General features: G+C 34.7%; 1 protein-coding gene across 1 annotated transcript; it reads left to right on the top strand.

Moving 5' to 3' along the window:
- The first annotated feature begins 478 nt into the window (after window positions 1-478).
- Window positions 479-16,042, top strand: LOC128233649 (cytochrome P450 3A24-like). Its single transcript, XM_052947434.1, has 15 exons — window positions 479-569; window positions 1,476-1,573; window positions 4,065-4,161; window positions 4,693-4,745; window positions 4,983-5,079; window positions 6,475-6,591; window positions 7,279-7,370; window positions 8,643-8,794; window positions 9,142-9,269; window positions 9,504-9,588; window positions 9,829-9,986; window positions 10,451-10,539; window positions 10,930-11,067; window positions 13,319-13,481; window positions 15,778-16,042. Exons 2-15 carry the CDS (start codon window positions 1,500-1,502, stop codon window positions 15,859-15,861), a joined length of 1,527 nt encoding a protein of 508 aa, XP_052803394.1. The 5' UTR covers window positions 479-569; window positions 1,476-1,499; the 3' UTR covers window positions 15,862-16,042.
- The last annotated feature ends 4,392 nt before the right edge of the window (window positions 16,043-20,434 follow it).

Raw genomic sequence — 20,434 nt, 5'->3', positions numbered from 1 at the left:
CAAATCCATTATACACAATAGATCATTAATTAAACGTTACTTGTTACATCAACACAGTATATGACAAATAAAATGCATTTTCGTTCACAAAAATCAATGGTTTAATAAATATTCGTATAACTTGGGTCATGGAGTGGTGGCATGCACAATCTGAGAGTTTGTACAAACTGCGAGAATAAGCTCGAGAAGCGAACATTGTCAAAATCCCGGGGATCGGAAGTGTCCCTAAAATCATTTGAAAACAATCTGGTAAAGACATACTTACCGTGCTAATTTAATAGCATAGACACAACGATATCTGTTTATCTTAACTCTCCAATAAATGCCCATATTTCACCTGCACAGGAGTGGTATTCAATATGTAACTTAACTCAATCTTATGGTCATACATGATTGACTTCAATACTCTATTGGTCAGTTATAATTAACAAGCAATCTGATTAGCTACATCGTTATTAGATCCAGTATAGAATACCAGCCCAGCAGTGAGTGATACTAGCCGGGCTATATAGACGAGCATGGTTTGAGGAGGGAAAGCATTATACTAGAACACGGAAATATTGCACATGGTAAGAGCTTGTTATTTTGTCTAATTATTTATTGTGTCTGTCATATTTCTAGAAAATAAGTTGTTTTGAAATACACTTACATACACCACGGGCACTTCTTAGACAGTAGTGTGTGCATCCACGGTTGGAAATTATCGTTATGTTATTACAGGTGTAACGTATACCAAGAGTGATTTATGTGCTACGTATTTCATATAATATTCCTTCGATTATAAATGCATGTGCAATAATTTCCTCTATCTACCCTGTGTAGGGTTTTTCATAAACTTAGCATAAATAAGCCTAAACTACGTATATAATGTGGTGTCAACGTCAAGTTGTTGATGTCTGTGTTTTCCAGTCTAACCTGCTTGTTCTGGGCAGGTTCTATCAGTTTAGGGATGACAGCCGTCCATTTTCTGTTGTTATATACAGTTAACGTGTAAATACGAATGATAAAACAGTAAAATTTTCGTGCCAAAAACTCGAATCTGTATAAATGAAATATTCCCATTTGACCTGTTATATCGCGATAGGTGGTAAAATGCTAGAAAGTTTAAATCGAACCAAAGAAACATCATAACAATTACCACTCATTAGTCATACCTTTATAAGAGCGGAAACGTTGAAAATGTGTTCACGACATATCAAATTGTTTCCACAGAGTTTCATGAAGTTCTGACCTTCACATACCTGCTTCGCTAACTCATTGTATTTGCCTACCACAAGGGTTTGCTTGTATAATCCGTAGCCTCAAAATGATCTGAACATATCAAAAGTAAATATTTAAAGTTCATCCAAGTTTCAAGTTCATGTTCAGTTTATTAATTGGCGCGATAGTGGAATGCACAGCAAAAAACGATTCGAGTTTAAACTCAGTACATTAACATGCAGTGCAGTTTAATTTCGAGTATATATTTTATATAGATGACGGTATAGAATACGCCCATCATGGATATACTGGGACTATTTGATCTGCCTAGATGGGCCGCTGCGTTTGTCTTCTTCCTGACGACTGTCTGTTTGTGAGTAAAACGTTTGCTTATTAATGGTTTAATTATCTTTAACGTTAACGTATTGAAACATCAATCGTAATACTACAATGGAATAAACAGGATCAATCGTAATACTGCAATGGAATGAACTGGATCAATCGTAATCCTACAATGGAATGAACTGGATCAATCGTAATACTACAATGGAATAAACAGGGCCAATTGTAATGCTTCAATGGAATGAATAGGGCCTATCGTTATTTCTACAATGGAATCAACAGGATCAATCGTAATTCTACATTGGAATCAATAGGGAAAGTTGAAATGCTACAATGGAATCAACAGCGCAAATTGTAATGCTTCAATGGAATAAATAGGGCCAATCGTAATTCTACAATGGAATCAACAGTATCACTCCTAATTATACAATGGAATCAACAGGATCAATCGTAATACTACAATGGAATCAACAGGATCAATCGCAATACTACAATGGAATCAACAGGGCCATTTGTAATTCTACAATGGAATTAACAGGATCAATCCTAATAATACAATGGAATCAACAGGATCAATCGTAATACTACAATGGAATTAACAGTATCAATCGTAATACTACAATGGAATCAATATGGTAAGTCGTAATACTACAATGGAATCAATATGGTAAATTGTATTACTACAATGGAATCAATATGGTAAATTGTAATACTACAATGGTATCAACATGGTAAATCGTAATACCACAATGGAATCAACTGGGTCAATCGTAATACTACAATGGAATCAACTTGGTCAATCGTAATACTACAATGGAATCAACTTGGTCAATCGAAATACTACAATGGAATCAACTTGGTCAATCGAAATACTACAATGAAATCAACTTGGTCAATCGAAATACTACAATGGAATCAACTTGGTCATTCGAAATACTACAATGGAATCAACAGTGTCAAACATAATGCTACAATGGAATCAACAGGTTCAAATGTAATACTTAAATGGAATCAACTTGGTCAATCGAAATACTACAATGGAATCAACTTGGTCATTCGAAATACTACAATGGAATCAACAGTGTCAAACATAATGCTACAATGGAATCAACAGGTTCAAATGTAATACTTAAATGGAATCAACTGGGTCAGTTGTAATATTATAATGGAATCAGCTGGGTCAATCGGTATTCTACAATGGAATCAACAGCATCAATCGTAATACTACAACTGAATCAACAGGGTAAATCATAATACATGTACTACAATGGAATCAACTGGGTCAATCGTAATACTACAATGGAATCAACTGGGTCAATCGTAATACTACAATGGAATCAACTGGGTCAATCGTAATACTACAATGGAATCAACTTGGTCAATCGTAATACTACAATGGAATCAACTTGGTCAATCGTAATACTACAATGGAATCAACTGGGTCAATCGTAATACTACAATGGAATCAACAGGAACAATCGTAATCCTACAATTGAATCAACAGGAACAATCGTAATCATACAACGGAATCAACATGATTAACATTATTAATTGAAGATTTTCGTACTCAGTTTCGGAGGGGCTGTTATTTCTAACAGAACGAATTGTGAGTAATGGCTTACACACGGCACGCACAAAACTACTGTGAATATTTATAAAACAATGGAAACCGAAGGGACAAAAAGAAATTAATACAGCATTATCACGACCCTGCTCGTTGGCACAATGTAACGAGTTCGGGTTTCTTGCTTTGGGGAAAAAAAGAGTAGCCATAAGAAGGTTGTCAGGTTTGGTGACAACTGACTGATCTCACATGCGACATGGCCGGAGTTCGACTGACAAACAAGCAATTATTGATGCCGGAATTTGTTGACGTGTATGTGATTGTAGTTTGTTTGTTTATATGTGTGTTATAAAATTAGATCACACTCGGTATTGGCTACTGCGCACTCGACCCTCAACACTTGCTGTACAGTATTCACTTCCAACTCGCAAATCATGTGATGATGATCACATTCACGTGACGTTATTAAAAATGTTTGTTTTCATTTTCTTTCTTTTGAAACCAAAAATATTACCATGGAAACAATGTTTAGTATTGGAACTTTAATAAAAGGTACCCCACCCACACAAAATCCAGCTATTTTCGTACGTGGTGGCAGAGATCTTTTCTGCTCGCCGACATATTTGATTGATTATAGATGAGTGTTAAGGGCCTTAATATTGCTCTTGGGCGGCCCTAAAATCATGTTTAATTTAGCTTCTGCTCAAGTCCCTGTTTCATTATATCATCGCAGTTATTTTAAAATTTAAATGTCTCGTGAGATATTTGACTTCTGTGCTTGTCAGTGTAGTTTCCAACATTCCACTTTATCATATATTATATCCAAGCGGCAATTACTGGCAGTGTCTGCGTTTTGATTGATGGTAAAACATTTATGGAAAGTAAGTTTATGCAAACGAATGCGGCAAAATATAATACAAATAAATACTTAAAGTGAAATTATTTTTTAACCTGTTAGGTACACATGGTACAAACAAAGCTACTTCAAAAGGATGGGGATCAGACAGAGGAAGACCATGTTTTTTCTTGGTGACATTATCGAAATTGCAAAAAAGGTAAATGCGAACATATTTGAAACCATAATATCCATATTTATTTATTCATATGAAGTAAGCACATGTTTGCATTCAACAATGTTATAACCCTTACTTACATAAATAGATTTATTAATCATGGAACGAAGAACAATTGCCATAATGGTCAGTTCCAAGAATATGAATAAGAATTGAAGATGCCTTTGCATCTATGTTCAACTGTTTTATACCATAAACACAGCAATATATATATATCCCTAAAATACGTGGAATATTCTTTACAACATTAAGATACCATTGTAACAGTATATAATTGGTAACAATTTATATTTGTCTATTTCACTTATATATTACCAATTAAGTACTAGAAGTCTTTTTTACCACAATCCTTTAGTAGGCCTCAACGTCGCTCTAGGAATCCAGAGATAATATGACAATCAATGGGACTACACAAAGCATAGCTAAATGGTAGTTACCTTTTGGAATATTTAAATTTAAGTTGTATAAAGTAACGAAAAACAGTGTGAACAATGCCAATGATAAACATTTCAGGGGCTTGGATACCTTGACATAGACGATTACAAGACATATGGAAAAGTGTTCGGGTAACTTGCATATTGTAGTTCTTCATACAGTAATCAAATCATTTTGCAATAAAACTGTAAGTTTTAACGCTGCCTTATTCATGAACATGTATATACATCAGTTTTGTTTATGTGTAATTGAATGATTTGGATAGTATTTATCAGCTTCGTCCTAGTGTTTGTTTTCAGGGTTTTCAGTAAATGCCAGCATATGACCTTTAATTTATAGTTGCCGTCATCAACAATCTGTTTTTGCAGGACTTACGCGGGAAACAGGCCAACATTGGTGATCAGTGACCCTGAAATCATCAAACAAATCACAGTGAAGCAGTTCGACAAATTCACCAACAGATCAGTGAGTTAACAGCAATAATATATAAGTTTTATACTTAGTTAATAGTTTGGTTATTGAATTAGTATGACTTAGTGGTTCGTTAAAGGTCACCGCATAAGGGCCTTCTATAATCCAAATGTGGGTGGGGCATACCAGACTTAATTGCTTCAGAAGTTAATGTTTGATTTAATTTTGCTGTATGTTATTTTGAAAGAGAAGAACAAACATCCTTTGAATGTTTTAGTGTGATAATATGGAAAATATTGGAAATCCTCTGCTACTTTTCCGGATGAGTATTTCGGCAATATGAACAATTTTAATGTAAAATGGTTCTAGACGATCCAATCAACAATGTGTTGTGGCTTCATGATGCTATCGGTTCAAATAAGAATGTTTTTGAATAAAATAGAATAAAAAAATTACACAGGTTAAAACAAATCAAACATCTTTCTTGAAATAGAGGCCTTTACTATGGCCTAACCCATAATACATTGTGTGTTGTGTGGAAGATGTTTGTTGTCGTGTATGAGTCTTGCTTATTTGTGTTGTATGTTGTAGATCAGATTAGACATTCGGCAACTATATATAACTCTGAATTTTTTTTGCACAATCCTGATGAAAGGCAAATCATGTCTGACTATTTAGCTAGGTAAACGTTCGCGTAAGTTTTAATTAAGGCTGCACGCAATGGTGAGGTGTTTTAAAATGTTGAAATATCACTTATTTGCAATGACCCATGTAATTCTTCGTCGACCTTAATAAGCGAGTTAAATTAGTGAGTGCAGTGTTGACATTTCAAAAAATTCAAAATTTTAAATGTTTTCTCCATAAATATGTTCTTGAACCGTCTAGAAGTATAAAAATATATGAAAGAATATCAAGTAACAAAGTCTTAGTAAGTTTTGTCGTGGGCTGTTTAAGCTTAGGGCGAACATTCGCATGTCATGTGACAGGAATCTATGTTAGCATCACACAACTGCTTGAGCGCAGAGTGTTTTTGGAATCTTCACCATGGAGTAGGGGAACTACATGCCGTGTTGGGAAATTTCGATTCAACTAGCTTAAAGGAAATTACGTGCCCATTTAGCTATGCATGTTGCATTGCGTTAGACAATAATAGTATAATATAAGTCTTGTCGATGCACACGTACCAAAAAAGTTACTTCAATAAGGTGATTTTCTGTATATTTTTCAAATTATGCAGGCCCATTTAAGCCAAATGTTACCGGTGTTATTGTTAAATCTACTTTCTCATAATGTTTTTCTTATAACTTTGACCTTGTTATTGCGACAGAAACCACACGGATAAACTCAATATCCAGCCATTTTGGAAGCTTGTTAAACTATATCTATAAAATACCCCTGGCCTAACAAAAGACAATGTGTCACGCCAATGATGTTCTTAACTGTTTTTAGCAACTATTAAACCTACCTGAGTTTTGGAAGTCAGCTGTTTCTGTTGCCGATGGAGATACGTGGAGGAACATGCGGCACACCCTCAGTCCAACTTTTACTTCCGGGAAAATGAGACATGTGAGTCTATGTTTAAGGTTGAGATTCACTAGCACGATGCAAGACAAAGGCGCAAAGGCTTTAGTTATGTTGTCGTCACGCAAATACAACAAACCGCTTTAAATGCTTTCCTTGCTGTACATGTTTACTAGCAGAAAAAAACATTCCAATCTCTGATTATGCCTAAACAGACACACCCGGTAATTTAATGTTGCTAATCTCAACCAACTTAAATATAATTTAGAATGGCACTGTCTCACGGGTTTCAAATTAAATCATCTTTAAAAGTTGTCATTGTTTTGGTTTTCAAAAACAAACGTTTTCTATACTGCACGGGTAATTTATTTTTCTTGTATAATAAGAAGGACAATAAAAATAGCCGGGAATGATCAACTACGTTTTTTGTAATTCTCTACCGAGAAAAACAAGCGGACAGCGTGGTACCAAACTGACTGTTTTCGTTTGCTGTCTGTTTAGCCATCCCTTCTTAAAGCTTCGATCCCGGCTCAGTGTCATTAATTTATATGGGGAGATCGTGCGCTGTCAATTTGCCCAACCATTATATATCATACTTAACAGCTCGGACCCCCGCTATCGTATTCTTAGGTATCATTTGTATGGAAGTATAAACTATTAGGAACCTTTAGCTATTATTTTTGTAAATTCTATATACATTTAGTATTGTATGCTATCTATGGTTTTCTTTAGATGGGGCCATATTTGCAAAAATGTCTCGACGTTTTCCATGAAATTCTCGACAAGAAATCTCAAGAGAATCCGGAAGGTTTTGACATTGACCCGTACGTACTTTCCTTATTATATGAAATCAGATGTTATTGTATACTGGTTGACCCTTATCTGGGACGATAACAGCGTTTCATCATTCCTACCAATTGAAAATTCTCAGTCATACATTTCAGGTTAGATGTTCTTATGAAAGTTCACTCTTTTAGAATGTATTGTTCCATAGCGGTCACCCAAAATTTAAATGTATTGATGTTAGCGCATCATTTGTTCGTTGTCTTGTGTGTGGTTTGCTGTTGGTCTGTTTTTTTCTGGTCTTTGTGCCACTGCATAGACAGTCAGACTTATCGTTGTATGATCCTCTAATGTAAGTCTTATATAAAATGTGTACCGGATTAACAACAATGGAAGCTAAAGAGGCAACCTCAGTTGCCAACATTTACGATATACCTGATGAAAGGTTCAATCCTCAAGGTCAAACATACTCTCAACGAGACACATTCAACGTCACAGTACAACAAAGAAAGAAAACATTTGCATTAGAATCACTGTATTAAGAAATGCTTGAACTACCACCTAAGAAGGGCCGGTGATTGGTTCTAGTTTTTGGTTTCCAAACATCCCACTTGTCCAACGTTAATAAATAACGATGAAAAAGATAACAGACAAGTTTAGCTTTTCTACCTATATAATTTCCATTATGCATTGCAAAAAGTAACTAGCCTTCTGTGACATTCTGAAAGACACACGAAACAAAAGACAACGCTGGCAAAATAAACAAATCAACGACACAGCTGGGAATCTTGCTCAATGGTACTCCGTCTTGAGCGGGAACTCCGAGGAAATCGAGGTGAAGCGATATTTGTTTAATGAACGGTGGCATGGTTTTAAAGTATTAGTTCAAAAATGATAAAAAGCCTCAATGCATAGTTGACCAATACAAAATTTCTGTAATAATGCACATTCACGACATGAATATTGCTGTTTCCGATATCAGAAAAAAATGATAGCTAAATACATGTTTCAGTTAATGCTACAGGTTTTTGTGACACTATTGTTTATGCGATTGTTTACTATGTACTTTTATCTTTGTGATTCGTTATTCAAAAATGTTCTTTTAGATTTGTACACAAAAATGGGCGAAAAGGGCTGATTCACATCGACTATGGCGACCCAGGTCATGAAAGAGAACCCTCCTATTACGTTTATTTATTGCCATGATGCGCATGATTCATAGTTTGTACTTTATGAAAAACACTTTGTATATTTCTTATAATTTCCATATCTAATTATTTCTAATATCACTGAACACTCACTGGAACTTTCAGCGTGGTCCGTGGATACACGATAGACGTTACGTGCAGCACTGGGTTCGGTACAGAAGTCAGCGCCCAGACAGACCCCAATAATCCGTTTAACAGACACGCCAAAGTCGCCCTAACGTTTAAGCCAGCAACCAGCCCTATGTTTCTCATGTATGGTAAACACATATTTAATTGTCTTTATGTTTATTTGTGTCAAACTTGATTGGCAACATATAGTCATCAACGCCGGTAAACTTATCTCGTAAATACACTTTTCCAAGTTTGAGCGAATTCTTAACTTAATAATTCTAGGTTATTCGACTGGTTGCGCTTTTAGCCAGTCTGTAATACAAAAAACGTCTTAGTGTGTGCTCGATTGTACAAAACAAGTATAAGTATATTGTGGCGGTTGCGATTATCACAAGCAAAGTATCGCGCAATTATATCACGTAGACCTTAAAGATGACCAGGCTTTTATATCCTTTATACATCTTCACATATTTTAAATCATATTATTTTGCAGTGTTCTTTCCTGATGTTGTGGGGGCTTTTCCGAAACTCTTTCCAATGGATTTCGTACCAAAAGACTCACTCGATTTCTTCATAGATGCTTCGAAATCATTTATTGACGAGAGAAAAAAGGGTCATTCTGTAAGAGCAACATCTTAAGTAGCCTGTACAGCATTGTTGGCAAAATATGCATTAAATTATTAAAAATATAACACCACTCAAATCGGCGCTATAGCTTTGACAGAGAGGCATCTATACTTACTGTCAATGAATTTTATATCAAACCGAGACTGCAATATTCATGCATGATTGTGTTCAGTACAAAGGTGTTCATTGTTATGCATATATTTGAAATTATAAAATTATTTTATCAAGAAATACAAAGACCTTTTACAACTGATGGTAAATGCCCATCAAGACGATGAAGACGATAAAACACCAAATGAAAATCGAACACAAGGTACATTAATTTAGTGTTTTAATACCGATAACAAGGTATTATAGGTACATAATCAGTAGAGATATGTCAACATACACCATGGTATTGTATTGTTTTATATATATTATATACATACACGTGTATCTGATCAATAGCTAAATGTAAATATTAAAAAAATGAATGTGATAAACAGGTATTTACGTATACTCAGTAGGAGTTTAGAACACTCATTCTACAAAGTTATAAATTTGCCCCACCCAGGTCTGACAGACACGGAGGTCATTGCCAACTCAATCATGTTTATGTTGGCCGGCTTTGACACCACAGCAAGCTCAATAGCCTGGGTGCTCTATGACCTCGCTTTGAATCCAGATGTCCAGGAAAAACTCATTGAGGCCATTGACGAAGAAATCGGCGAGGTATGCTGTAATCTGATTTTTTTTATTTTTGATAGAAACACTAGCGGAGCTGTTCATGTCATACGTTTGGTGTGTTTGATGATACCACATGTCGCTTATCCAAAGTGTTATCCGACCATTAATTATAATGTCTTCACACATAAGTCTGATTTTTTCTCTACTGAACACAGCGACAGACGAGGTGTGTCCAAACATACTGCAGATAAATGTGATTCGTCGGATTTCCAAGGTCGGATCGCTATAAAACTTACAAGAACATAGCGTTACATTTTACCGAGAGAGACACTATACATGTTTATACAATAAATATATACGTAATGGCATTAAAATTCCAAACTTGTTTGCAACTAGGTCTGTGTGTAGGTCCTTAAACACTACAACAACAAAACAAATGGAAGTGTGCACATTCGTAATTATGTTTGCGACTACTCTCATGTTCACGCATTAAGTGTCATATTTTTCAGAACAAACTTTCTTACGATAACGTGTTCAACATGAGGTACATGGATATGGTTATGTCAGAGACTCTCCGCATACATCCTCCTGCACAAAGGTAATTGTTAAGCACATGTTCTTAACGTACAAACTCTAAACAAAATAAACTTCAAAAAGATTCAGACGACGTATTCAAGCATGTACATGTACCTGTTGTGTTTTTATATATAATGCCATTTGGAACGTTTTCGTTTTCCCTTCGATCTTACTATGTTAAGGTTAACATGATAATACGTTCTTGATCAAATTAGTTTTAGTATTCATGTTCTCGTTATCATTTTTCATACTTCTGTCAATGAAATGTATGCATTGATTTGATTTTTAGAATTGATAACTATAATTTAAACATTCCACTGATGAACATTCATATTCCTTGAAAGAATTTGCTTTAAATACGTGGAGTAGTGTAAAAGGAACCCAAATGTCCTTACGTTTCCTTCCTGTATAGGCTAAACCGGGAAGCATCTGAGGATATTGAAATCAAAGGACTGAAAATCCAGAAGGGAATGGATTGTACCTATTGCCCGACAATTCTGCACTTTGTCGAAGAATACTGGGACGAGCCAAACAAGTTTAACCCGGAGAGGTGTGTTCTTATTCTAGGAAATAATGTCAACAGCGTGTATCCGAAGCACTATACAATTGACATGCATGGTCTGTCAGTGAGGGTTTTACCTTTGGAAATCATCTACTGAAAACTATTTTTGGCGTGTTTTTTAAAATTACTATTAAGAAATTTGGAAATCTGACATTTTGAATTATTCGTGAAAAGTGAATTTTGTTAAGGCTTTTCACATATCATTCAGCTTGTGTATATTTTCCAAAACATACATGTTTTCATTTTTATTCATGTTTTTAAACTCATGATATATATTTTTTGCATAACATTTCTTTTTAAACGCGCCATTTTTCTTACATTTTAATTATAAGGCCTTTTTGTCCTTTCTATAAAGAAGATACTTTAAAATTTAAATATATAATATGCTCAAGTAAACATAATTATACGGCAAATTTCCTTCCAATCACTAAATAGTTTTAAAACGACCGCTTTCCTTACGTAAATTTCATTAAAAGTCAAAATTATTAAATACCCGGAGATTGTTACTACAGCGACAATTTTACAAATAGTGAATGTGTTGCAATATTCATTAATCCTGACTGTCTTGTAGAAATAAAAAAAATGTTTATGAAATCAAAATAAGTAGAATATTAGAATTTGAGTTAACCATAGAAAACAAAGAGTTATTAATTATAAACATTTGAGGACTGAACCAAGACGAAGTTCTGTTTTTTGAAACATTTCATAATTTCATTAGTCAATATTGGGATCGAAGTGAAATTGATGAAGTTGATTTTAACACCCTATTAGATAGTCAGTTAGATAGGAACAATGGTAATGTTGATTTACATAAGCGATCGATACAAACTCTATTTAACATGATTAATTATTGTTATCTTTTTGATGTGAGGCGCGAACAACACCAACATAAAATATACTTGGCATTCAAATACAAAATCCAGCACCCATAGCCGATTGGACTATTTTTAAGTTTCAAATTATACGCAAGATAAATGTAAACGCAGCAAATTTATCGACGGGTTTAAACCTGGTCATTGTTAAATAAATATAAAAATGGATCGTTCAGTAAAGAAAAGGGGTTCGTGATATTTTAACATTAATAAAATAAATACTGTTAATCAGCGAATACCAACAGATTAAAAAATATACAATTACTGGCACTGCTTAGAACAATAAACTCAATATTATTTAGGGTGGTATTGAAAGGAAATATAAGAAACACAACAATAAGTTTTTCATCAAATTCAAAGCGTAAATCAACCAGATAGAGGAATACATAATGAACGATATAATAATATTATTTAGAACAAAACCTAAATGATACAGCTACTAGAAACAATTTCAAAACTCAAAAATCTGAACGAGATCCTCACTTAAAGACTAAATGGAAAAAGCACTACATGTGGAAAATAATGAGAACAATTCTAAATACTTTGCAAACCTTAAAAAACGTCATGCAGAAATAAAAACAATATTACATACTTTACAAAATACAATTACATGAATAACTAAACTTCAGAAATATGAAATGTTCAGCGGACATTCTTTAAGAAATTATACACAAACGATGATATTGATTTAGATAACAACAGTGAGTTCTTTTCAACATTAATACATGAAAAACCCAATAGGCCAGGGTCTGATGGTTTCACTGCCGAATTTTATAAGATGTTTTGGAACGATATAAAACTATTCTTTGGTATATATAACTTAATGTAGGTTATAAAATATCAACAAAATCCATTTCAAATAGAATGAAAAGATTTTTAATTAAAATTCAAAGCCCTCTTCAAACAGGTTTTGTTCATGGAAGGTACATTGGCGAAAACATACGACTTATAGATGAAAGTATTATGTTTATACAGTCCAGACTCGCTATGTCGACGTCGGATTCTGTATTTTTTTTATTATTATTTTGAAAACGCTCATGATACTTAAAACCACAAATTTGTACTAAAATGTCTAAAACTCAAAATTTTGGCGATAGCTTATAAACTGGGTCAAACTCTTCTATAATGTATAAATAGTGTTATACTAAATAATGGTTTTCTCTCAGAAGAATTTCGAATTAGTCGAGGCATCAGACAAGGCTGCCCTCTATCTTCTTCCTAATTTGTCATTTTGTATTGAACTGCTATCTTATACAACACAGAAAAAAAACTAATTTAAGGAATATATTTACATTTATTGAAGATGATTGTCCATTGAGAAAAGCTTTTTTTTTTAAAATAATAGATTGTCTTGCTTAAAATTCCAGATTTTCCCCAGAAAACAAGGACCGCATCAATGAGTATGCCTACATGCCGTTTGGTCTTGGTCCAAGGAACTGTATTGGTATGAGGTTGGCGCAGCTAGAGGTAAAGATGACCATCATCAGCCTTCTCCAGAAATACAGGATCCACAAAACGGATCAACTTCAGGTTTGTATGTAATGTTAGGTGTTTTGGCAGAGCTAGAGGTGAAGAGGACCATCATTTGCCGTCTGTTTAAATACAGAATACACAAGACTGATCCACTTCAAGTAGCAATAACTACGTTAAAAAATGTCATGTGTTATAGTCAAGTGATATATCATTTTAAACGGTCCGTCATTACAAACTCAAGTTTGCATATCTTTTAAGAATTCATCAATTGTTTAGAGAGGTATGGCCCTTTTTAACAAGACATTTTTAACATTTTTTCTTCCAAAATAGGTCAAATTCAAAACCTCGGAATTTAAATGAAATAAATAACGTAAAACAACACATTTGTTTATTTCCTATAAATTTAAAACACATTTCTAAATATCAGAGCCAAAACAATGTCTTTAGCAAAATATTTGACGATAAAAAAATGATGAACAAATATATATTTCTTAGGAAATTTTTAAAATGCCGTTTATTTTCAAAGCATGAACTAGCAATAAGGTAAAAGTCACATAACATTTATATTCTTACATTCACTGACGGAGTCTTGCATTTTACAATGATAAGTATTAAAAATGGGAAGATTAAAGGCAAACAAAAACTAGCCATGGTAACCATTCAATAAAAAAGCAATGCATTATTGTATAGCTTGCATTGATTTGCCTGACATTTGTTAAAAAGGTGAACTTATCACCATCAAGCAATTCTAAACACTTACATATAAGTACGACATTGTCAGCAAATTTTAAGGTTACATCATAGATATATTGTATACACGGTATGATCAATTGAATACAAAATAACCGAAACATGTTATTGTATGAAGCCGAATGCTCAAAAAGTAACACATTGAAAATATTAAGATGGTTACACAACCATGACAGGTTACTAAGAACACTAGAATCTGGCTACCATGGTAACTGTTAAAAATGACTTATTTTATTAAATCGACATGGTAACTATAAACACGAATTCATATCACTAATTATTTAGAAACAAACAACAGGACAACATTTCTGTTTTCAAACCAAATTAAAAATACTTTAGTGGTTAATTATTGGAATAAAATACGACGTCACGCTGTTATTGCTATTTCATGTATGTATGTAACGGTGCTCTGGCTGTATTATAGTTTGTTTTACTTAGCTTGCGTACCGGTTTAATACCCAAAGTGATGTCGCTGACTTGTGCTCTGTTCTGTTATCGGTTAGTATTAAGTACGATTTAATCCGCAATAGCTGGTCTAGGTTCTGAATCACAGTATATCATATGTTAATTAACATGAACATGTTCATGAACAAAAGAAAACGATATTGGTAGATCTGGACTAAAATCGATATTGTGTAACCAGTTACCTTTAAAAGCATTCAAGAACACGGACACTAACTGGTTATCTAGTTATGTTCTGTTAGGTTCTGTATTCCACTTAATGAGTTACATAATTACTGGTTAACTAGATAAAATTCGTGATACCAAATACTAAGTGAAATTCGCAAATTATAAATATATATCCATTACTTTAAATCCGCTACATATAGAAAACTTGAAACACGAATCGTATTTTGTTAACCAGTTATTATGTTACTTACTTAGTGGAATTCGCAAATCATAACTTGTTAACTAGTATCTGCTAGAGGCCAGAAATGCATTTATAGATAAATGGTAACACGTATCGTATCAGGTAAACTTACGGCACTAATATGCTACCATAGTTATAGTTATTAATTTTAGCAAGCGTATGAGAAAATTGTTTACTAAGTTGAAATAGAAGTTTTGAACAGAAGATTTGCTGAAATTTATTAGAAAGATTTGTTTAGATACCTAATACAATCAGGGGGATATACCGAAAACAATGTGTCCGAGAGCGGTTCGCCTTCTGGTATTGTACAGCCATTTTAAGAAATTGAAAAGTAATTAGAATCTGCACCCTTAATGTTTAGGCAAAAATGTGTTTACTTCTTACTTATTTTTAATACAAGGGTTTGTATTGATTTAAATCCGTAAATTCAAAAATGAACATATGCATGAGAGCTCGCGTATTGGTAAATCAGATAACAATCTGGACGTTAGGTCTTCTAGAGCAAGCTTTTTCTGATAAAATTGTGATTGAAAAGTGTGTTTACATTCTTATTTTATGTTCAACGAAAGATAATTAATGATTAGATCTCATATCAAAACATTAGTCATATGCTAAAGGCTTATGTACCAGATTTTCAAAAACAAATAAACTGTGTTTAACAAAAAGAAAAAAAAATGATAACAAAGCAGAAACCTCACTTTCCAGTATTATTGTATTTTATCATCGCAACAGATACCGATGCCCTCTTCGAAGGCATTTGGCGGCATCAACAAACCTGAGAAGCCCGTTCACCTGCGATTGGAAAGAAGGAAGTGACGTCAATCCCGAAATATCAAATATGATGAAGAAAAGAAGAGCTGAATGATTTTTGAACGAGTTTTGGTTACATTTAAACAAGACTTTAATCCAGTGTCCAGAAGTTTTGTACAATTTATGTAATCACATGTCTTGTTAGATATATATGTTAAATCCAACTTAATAAAGAAAGTAAATATTAGTTGCAGTAAGCAATGGTCATCACTTGCAATAAACATTCTCACAGATGGCAAAACGAGTCAACAGTTTACACAAATGGTAAAATTGTTTGCAAGTCAGCTAGCAAATTATTTTATGCCAACTCATATTTTAGCTAAATTGCGTCGCAAGATGAAAGTTTGAGTCTGCTTCCTGGATTGAAACCAGTACCGACGTCCTTTATCTGAGGCAATGAGAAAGTATCTTGCTGGAGTTTGAACCCACAACCTTGGATTTGAGGCAAACACCTTACAACTCCACTTGACCACTTTCACCTTTTCACAATTTCAAAAAAAATAATCACAATATGGCATTTCCAAAGATGTGCCTTATTTAAGGATTTTCTAACGTCTTTAAAATTGAACTGAGCAATATTATTACTCCTGTAATGTGCGACGTCCAACAAGGTCAACAGATCCCTTCAGAGAAAAACATGCTCGACCCTGAAGAGGTTGATTAGTCTTAATATACAGTAAATTCTCGATCCACACGGAGCCCGGGCTTTGCTAATTTGCATATTACCAACCAAGTTAACATACGTACTTCCGTCTATAAATTGATTGTTATACTATGAACGCACATCCGCCGCCTACAGCGGACCGTTACATTACTTTACCCTCCGAGAACACTCGTCCAGAGCCTTGGACTGGGAAACTAGTGGGTAAGTCAAGTCCAATTCGGCAGTTGTCAACATCCTCCCGGTGCCACCATTTGTAACATGCGACTTCAAACAAGGCCAACAGATCCCTTAAGAGAAAAGCATGCTCGACTGGTCAACTGATCTTTATAAAAGGTAAATTCTCGATCCATATGGAGTCCGGGCTTTGCTAATTTGCATATTACCAACCAAGTTAACATACGTACTATGAACCTACGTCCGTCTATAAACGAAATTTTATACTATGAACGCACATCCGCTGCCTACAGCGGACCGATACACTTCATTATTCGGTCTGTCAATGTCATCTAGCGCTTATTTTCCCTTTCTGGTTGGCATCGCAAATATGTTACATGTATTCTATGTATTGCAGGTCATTTCTCAGTAAAATAGCATATTTAATCACATGCCAGTGCCCTAAATAGAAAAAATAGAATACAAGAGAAATAAAAGGAATGAGATTTTCACACTAATTATTTGAGAAGCGATAACATTGAAAGAAATTCACAATATCTTTAGTGCCGCACCAATTTTAAGCTGCATCCTGATTGACTGTTTTGACACCTTTTTGTCTTTTAATGAGCCAATTATTGTGCAAATGTCTAGAAACCAGTGTTATTGGACTGCGGACACAAGGTCAGATCACAGTCTTTCATATTCGAGTTCAATCGTTGATGTTTTATGGCTTTCAACGAAATTTTAGTTTTTTTAGTGACAGTCACTCACAGATTGGCAGCTTTGATATTTGAAAAAAAAGAAAATCTCAGATTCGGCTGAATTTGGTATAAATTCCAGAGCAGCTTTAATGCTTCGTTTTAATATTCTGAATGAAATTTATTTTTCCAAGTTTTAAACCTACACCTGGACCAAATTTAAGAACTTATGTACAATTTAATTGTTATCATGTTGAAGTTCGACTACAATGTTGATTTGTTTTAAAACTGTCAGTCTTTGTTGATTAATTGTACAAACATGCAGGTATATTTTGGCGAAAACCAGTACTTGATTGTTGCATTATTGGTATACTTATGATCGAAGTAGAGAAGCAACTAAGGCAAGCCCGTAGTGGATATCCTATTACCCATCATTACAATCAAGGAAAACATAACCTTTTCAATATTTATTTCATGTTCATTGTCTTTGTTTATGTTTGGAAAATAATGGGCAAGGCTCCGACGAAGTGTAGATAAAATATCAACGAATCTGTCATGGTATATATATAATCAGATCCGACCGATCTATTTAAATACCACAAATTGTCCATAAACAGTTATTTATGAGTTGCCAATCGCCAATGAGAGGCTGAGATAGTGGAAGCCGATCAGCCCCCACCCTCACCCCCCCAAAAAAAAAAAAAAAAAAAAAAACATAAAAAAACAACCAAAAACAACAAGAAACAACAACAACAACAACAAAAACACTCACAAAAAGAAACCACACCAAATACTGAACATAATGAGTAATTCAAATATTTTGGATTTTTTTTTTTTTGGTTTGGCAACACGAAATGTTACAAATGGAAAGTGCCGTTTTTTTGCGAATGCGCCAAGCAATGTGTTATGCACATAGTAAAGTGACTTTATAACTAACATAGCATAGCGTAGCTAACATTGCACATGTATATATGTATATAGTGTAGAGCCAACATCATTAAAAGTTTTTTGCAAGATTTAAAAGCCGAATGTCACATTTCTGTTTAATACACATCTTCGTCATATACTGCAAAGAGCTAAGGCCGGGCCAAAGTAGCCTTAGGAAAGTTTTACCAATTGTGTCCCCTTATATGGTAACAGCTGTGTAAGACCATCACTGTATATATGCAGTTAACTAGTATTTAATTGGTTGTCCAGTCTGCTTTTACATGCTTATTATTGTGGTTGTTTATATATTTTGCACAAAAGTGTTTCACAACAAGGCACTTCAAAGTAAAATAGTTCATGCATGGTTTTAATATAAATATATGAAGCTGGCGTCACAGTAAGTAGTTTGCAACACGTAATGGAATATACGTGGAAGTTGAAATGCCCGCGCACGTATTTTATACCTATGGGAAATGTAGAAACCGCCTTTTGACAGAGTGACGTTCTTACAAAAACTACTAAGGCGCCGCCTCGTTTTGTTCATAGCGACATTATTGGAAGAATATCACCATCGGGTTCGTTATAAAATTTGAGAATATACTACTTTAACGTTAGGAAGTAAGCGGTTGACCTCGTCGAGCAAAGAAATGTATTTACCCATCTCTACTTTTAGTTTACGTTTTCCAATGTCATTACCGCCGCGGTGGGTAACCAAGACGGATGGAGGATTAGTATTAGCGCGGGCCAAGTGTTGCAACTTTCTTCTGACGTCCATTTATCGCATACCACCGTTTCCTTGCCACCGTATTTCACATTTGGGAATATGAAGGTTTATGCTTTTATTTGTGGCGTGGCAAAACGCTGATTTTATTTTTGGAGAGCTCACAATCCACACGTGTCTGACACCTTCATGAGAAGGAGAGAGTTAAATCGATTTCGGGATAATTCCAGATGTAGTTGCTTTAATATACGACTTATACGCCCCTGATTTCCATCTACCAGCAGCCTTTATTGCATCCCCAGAGCAGCCTACCATTGCTGCGGTTGTTGCAGCCCCAATACGGAAGGAATGACTGTTGTATTTTCCGAAATCGACGTTTAAAAGAATCAACGCCTTCTTTAAAACTGTAGAGAATTGTGTACGAGTTAATGGCGTGCCATTTGGATGACAAAACAGTGTGCCGCTTACTTAAGGTCTGCGTATCACGTATTGTTCAAAGCTAGTTATTGGACATAGTGATTTTCCAGTATTTATTTGATGACCTGCCCTTTTGATTGCTGATTTTGGACCCCCTTTGAGTAAGCAAAAGCGCATCTTCGACAGGATCATACGATACGTCCCTGTTAGACAGAACCCTACCGGCTGGCTAAAGCTATTTCGCCGACACTGAAGAACCAAAAAAAGGCTAACGTGAAAGCAGCGGTAAACAAACGGGTCTCATAAACATTATGGCAGACTGATGGTAATTTCCGAACAATGTCCTAACAGTTTACATTGACATCCAATGCGCATTTATCATGTCTGGCGGTATAATGCGACACCCCTTCCAAGGACAGTGACGATAGAAACACAACAATTTCCTCAACTTTTGGAGGCCAGACTTGAGAAAGTTCGTACTTGGTTGTAAATGATTCTAACCGCCTTACACATACAGCGTAAGATGATAAAGTAATTTCAGACAAAGACGATATAATTAATCGTTTAGCTTTATTCCGGAGATCATTTTCCGAAAAACACCTGGGATTACTTTCGGAAAAGGTGACAACGGCACGCTGTGCAAGAGTCTGTCCCACTATTCACGGAGATTAAAGTCAGCGATAAATTTGTGTTTAGATGTAAGATGAACAGCCGTAAACAGTTTATTTTGGGGCATGCATGCCAATACAAATTGCCTCACTAAATGCATTAGTCTTTTTGACTTTGATGACCTGATGATTAAACACAGATACTAGTGCGTTATTGTCAATATGTAGCTTGGTACCCCATAAGGTCGTAGCTTACAGTACCGGGACCATTTACATTTTCTTTGACAATAGCAACCATAACCGAAGTCAGTATTGTCGGCACTGTCGATGAAAAGCTGCAGGGTTTCGCTGTGCGCCAGACATCGTTTGGAATAGGGCAAATACATTTAAA

Source organism: Mya arenaria, chromosome 1 (genome assembly GCF_026914265.1).
Source record: "Mya arenaria isolate MELC-2E11 chromosome 1, ASM2691426v1".
Taxonomy (NCBI): Eukaryota; Metazoa; Mollusca; class Bivalvia; order Myida; family Myidae; genus Mya; species Mya arenaria.
This window is presented reverse-complemented; position numbering and strand designations above follow the sequence as displayed.

Coding starts and splice junctions, on each gene's coding strand:
- LOC128233649 (XM_052947434.1), top strand. CDS start 1,500: ATGGATATACTGGGACTATTTGATCTGCCTAGATGGGCCGCTGCGTTT. Junction 7,371..8,642: donor GAAGGTTTTGACATTGACCC/GTACGTACTTTC, acceptor TGGAACTTTCAG/CGTGGTCCGTGGATACACGA. Junction 9,589..9,828: donor AAATGAAAATCGAACACAAG/GTACATTAATTT, acceptor TGCCCCACCCAG/GTCTGACAGACACGGAGGTC.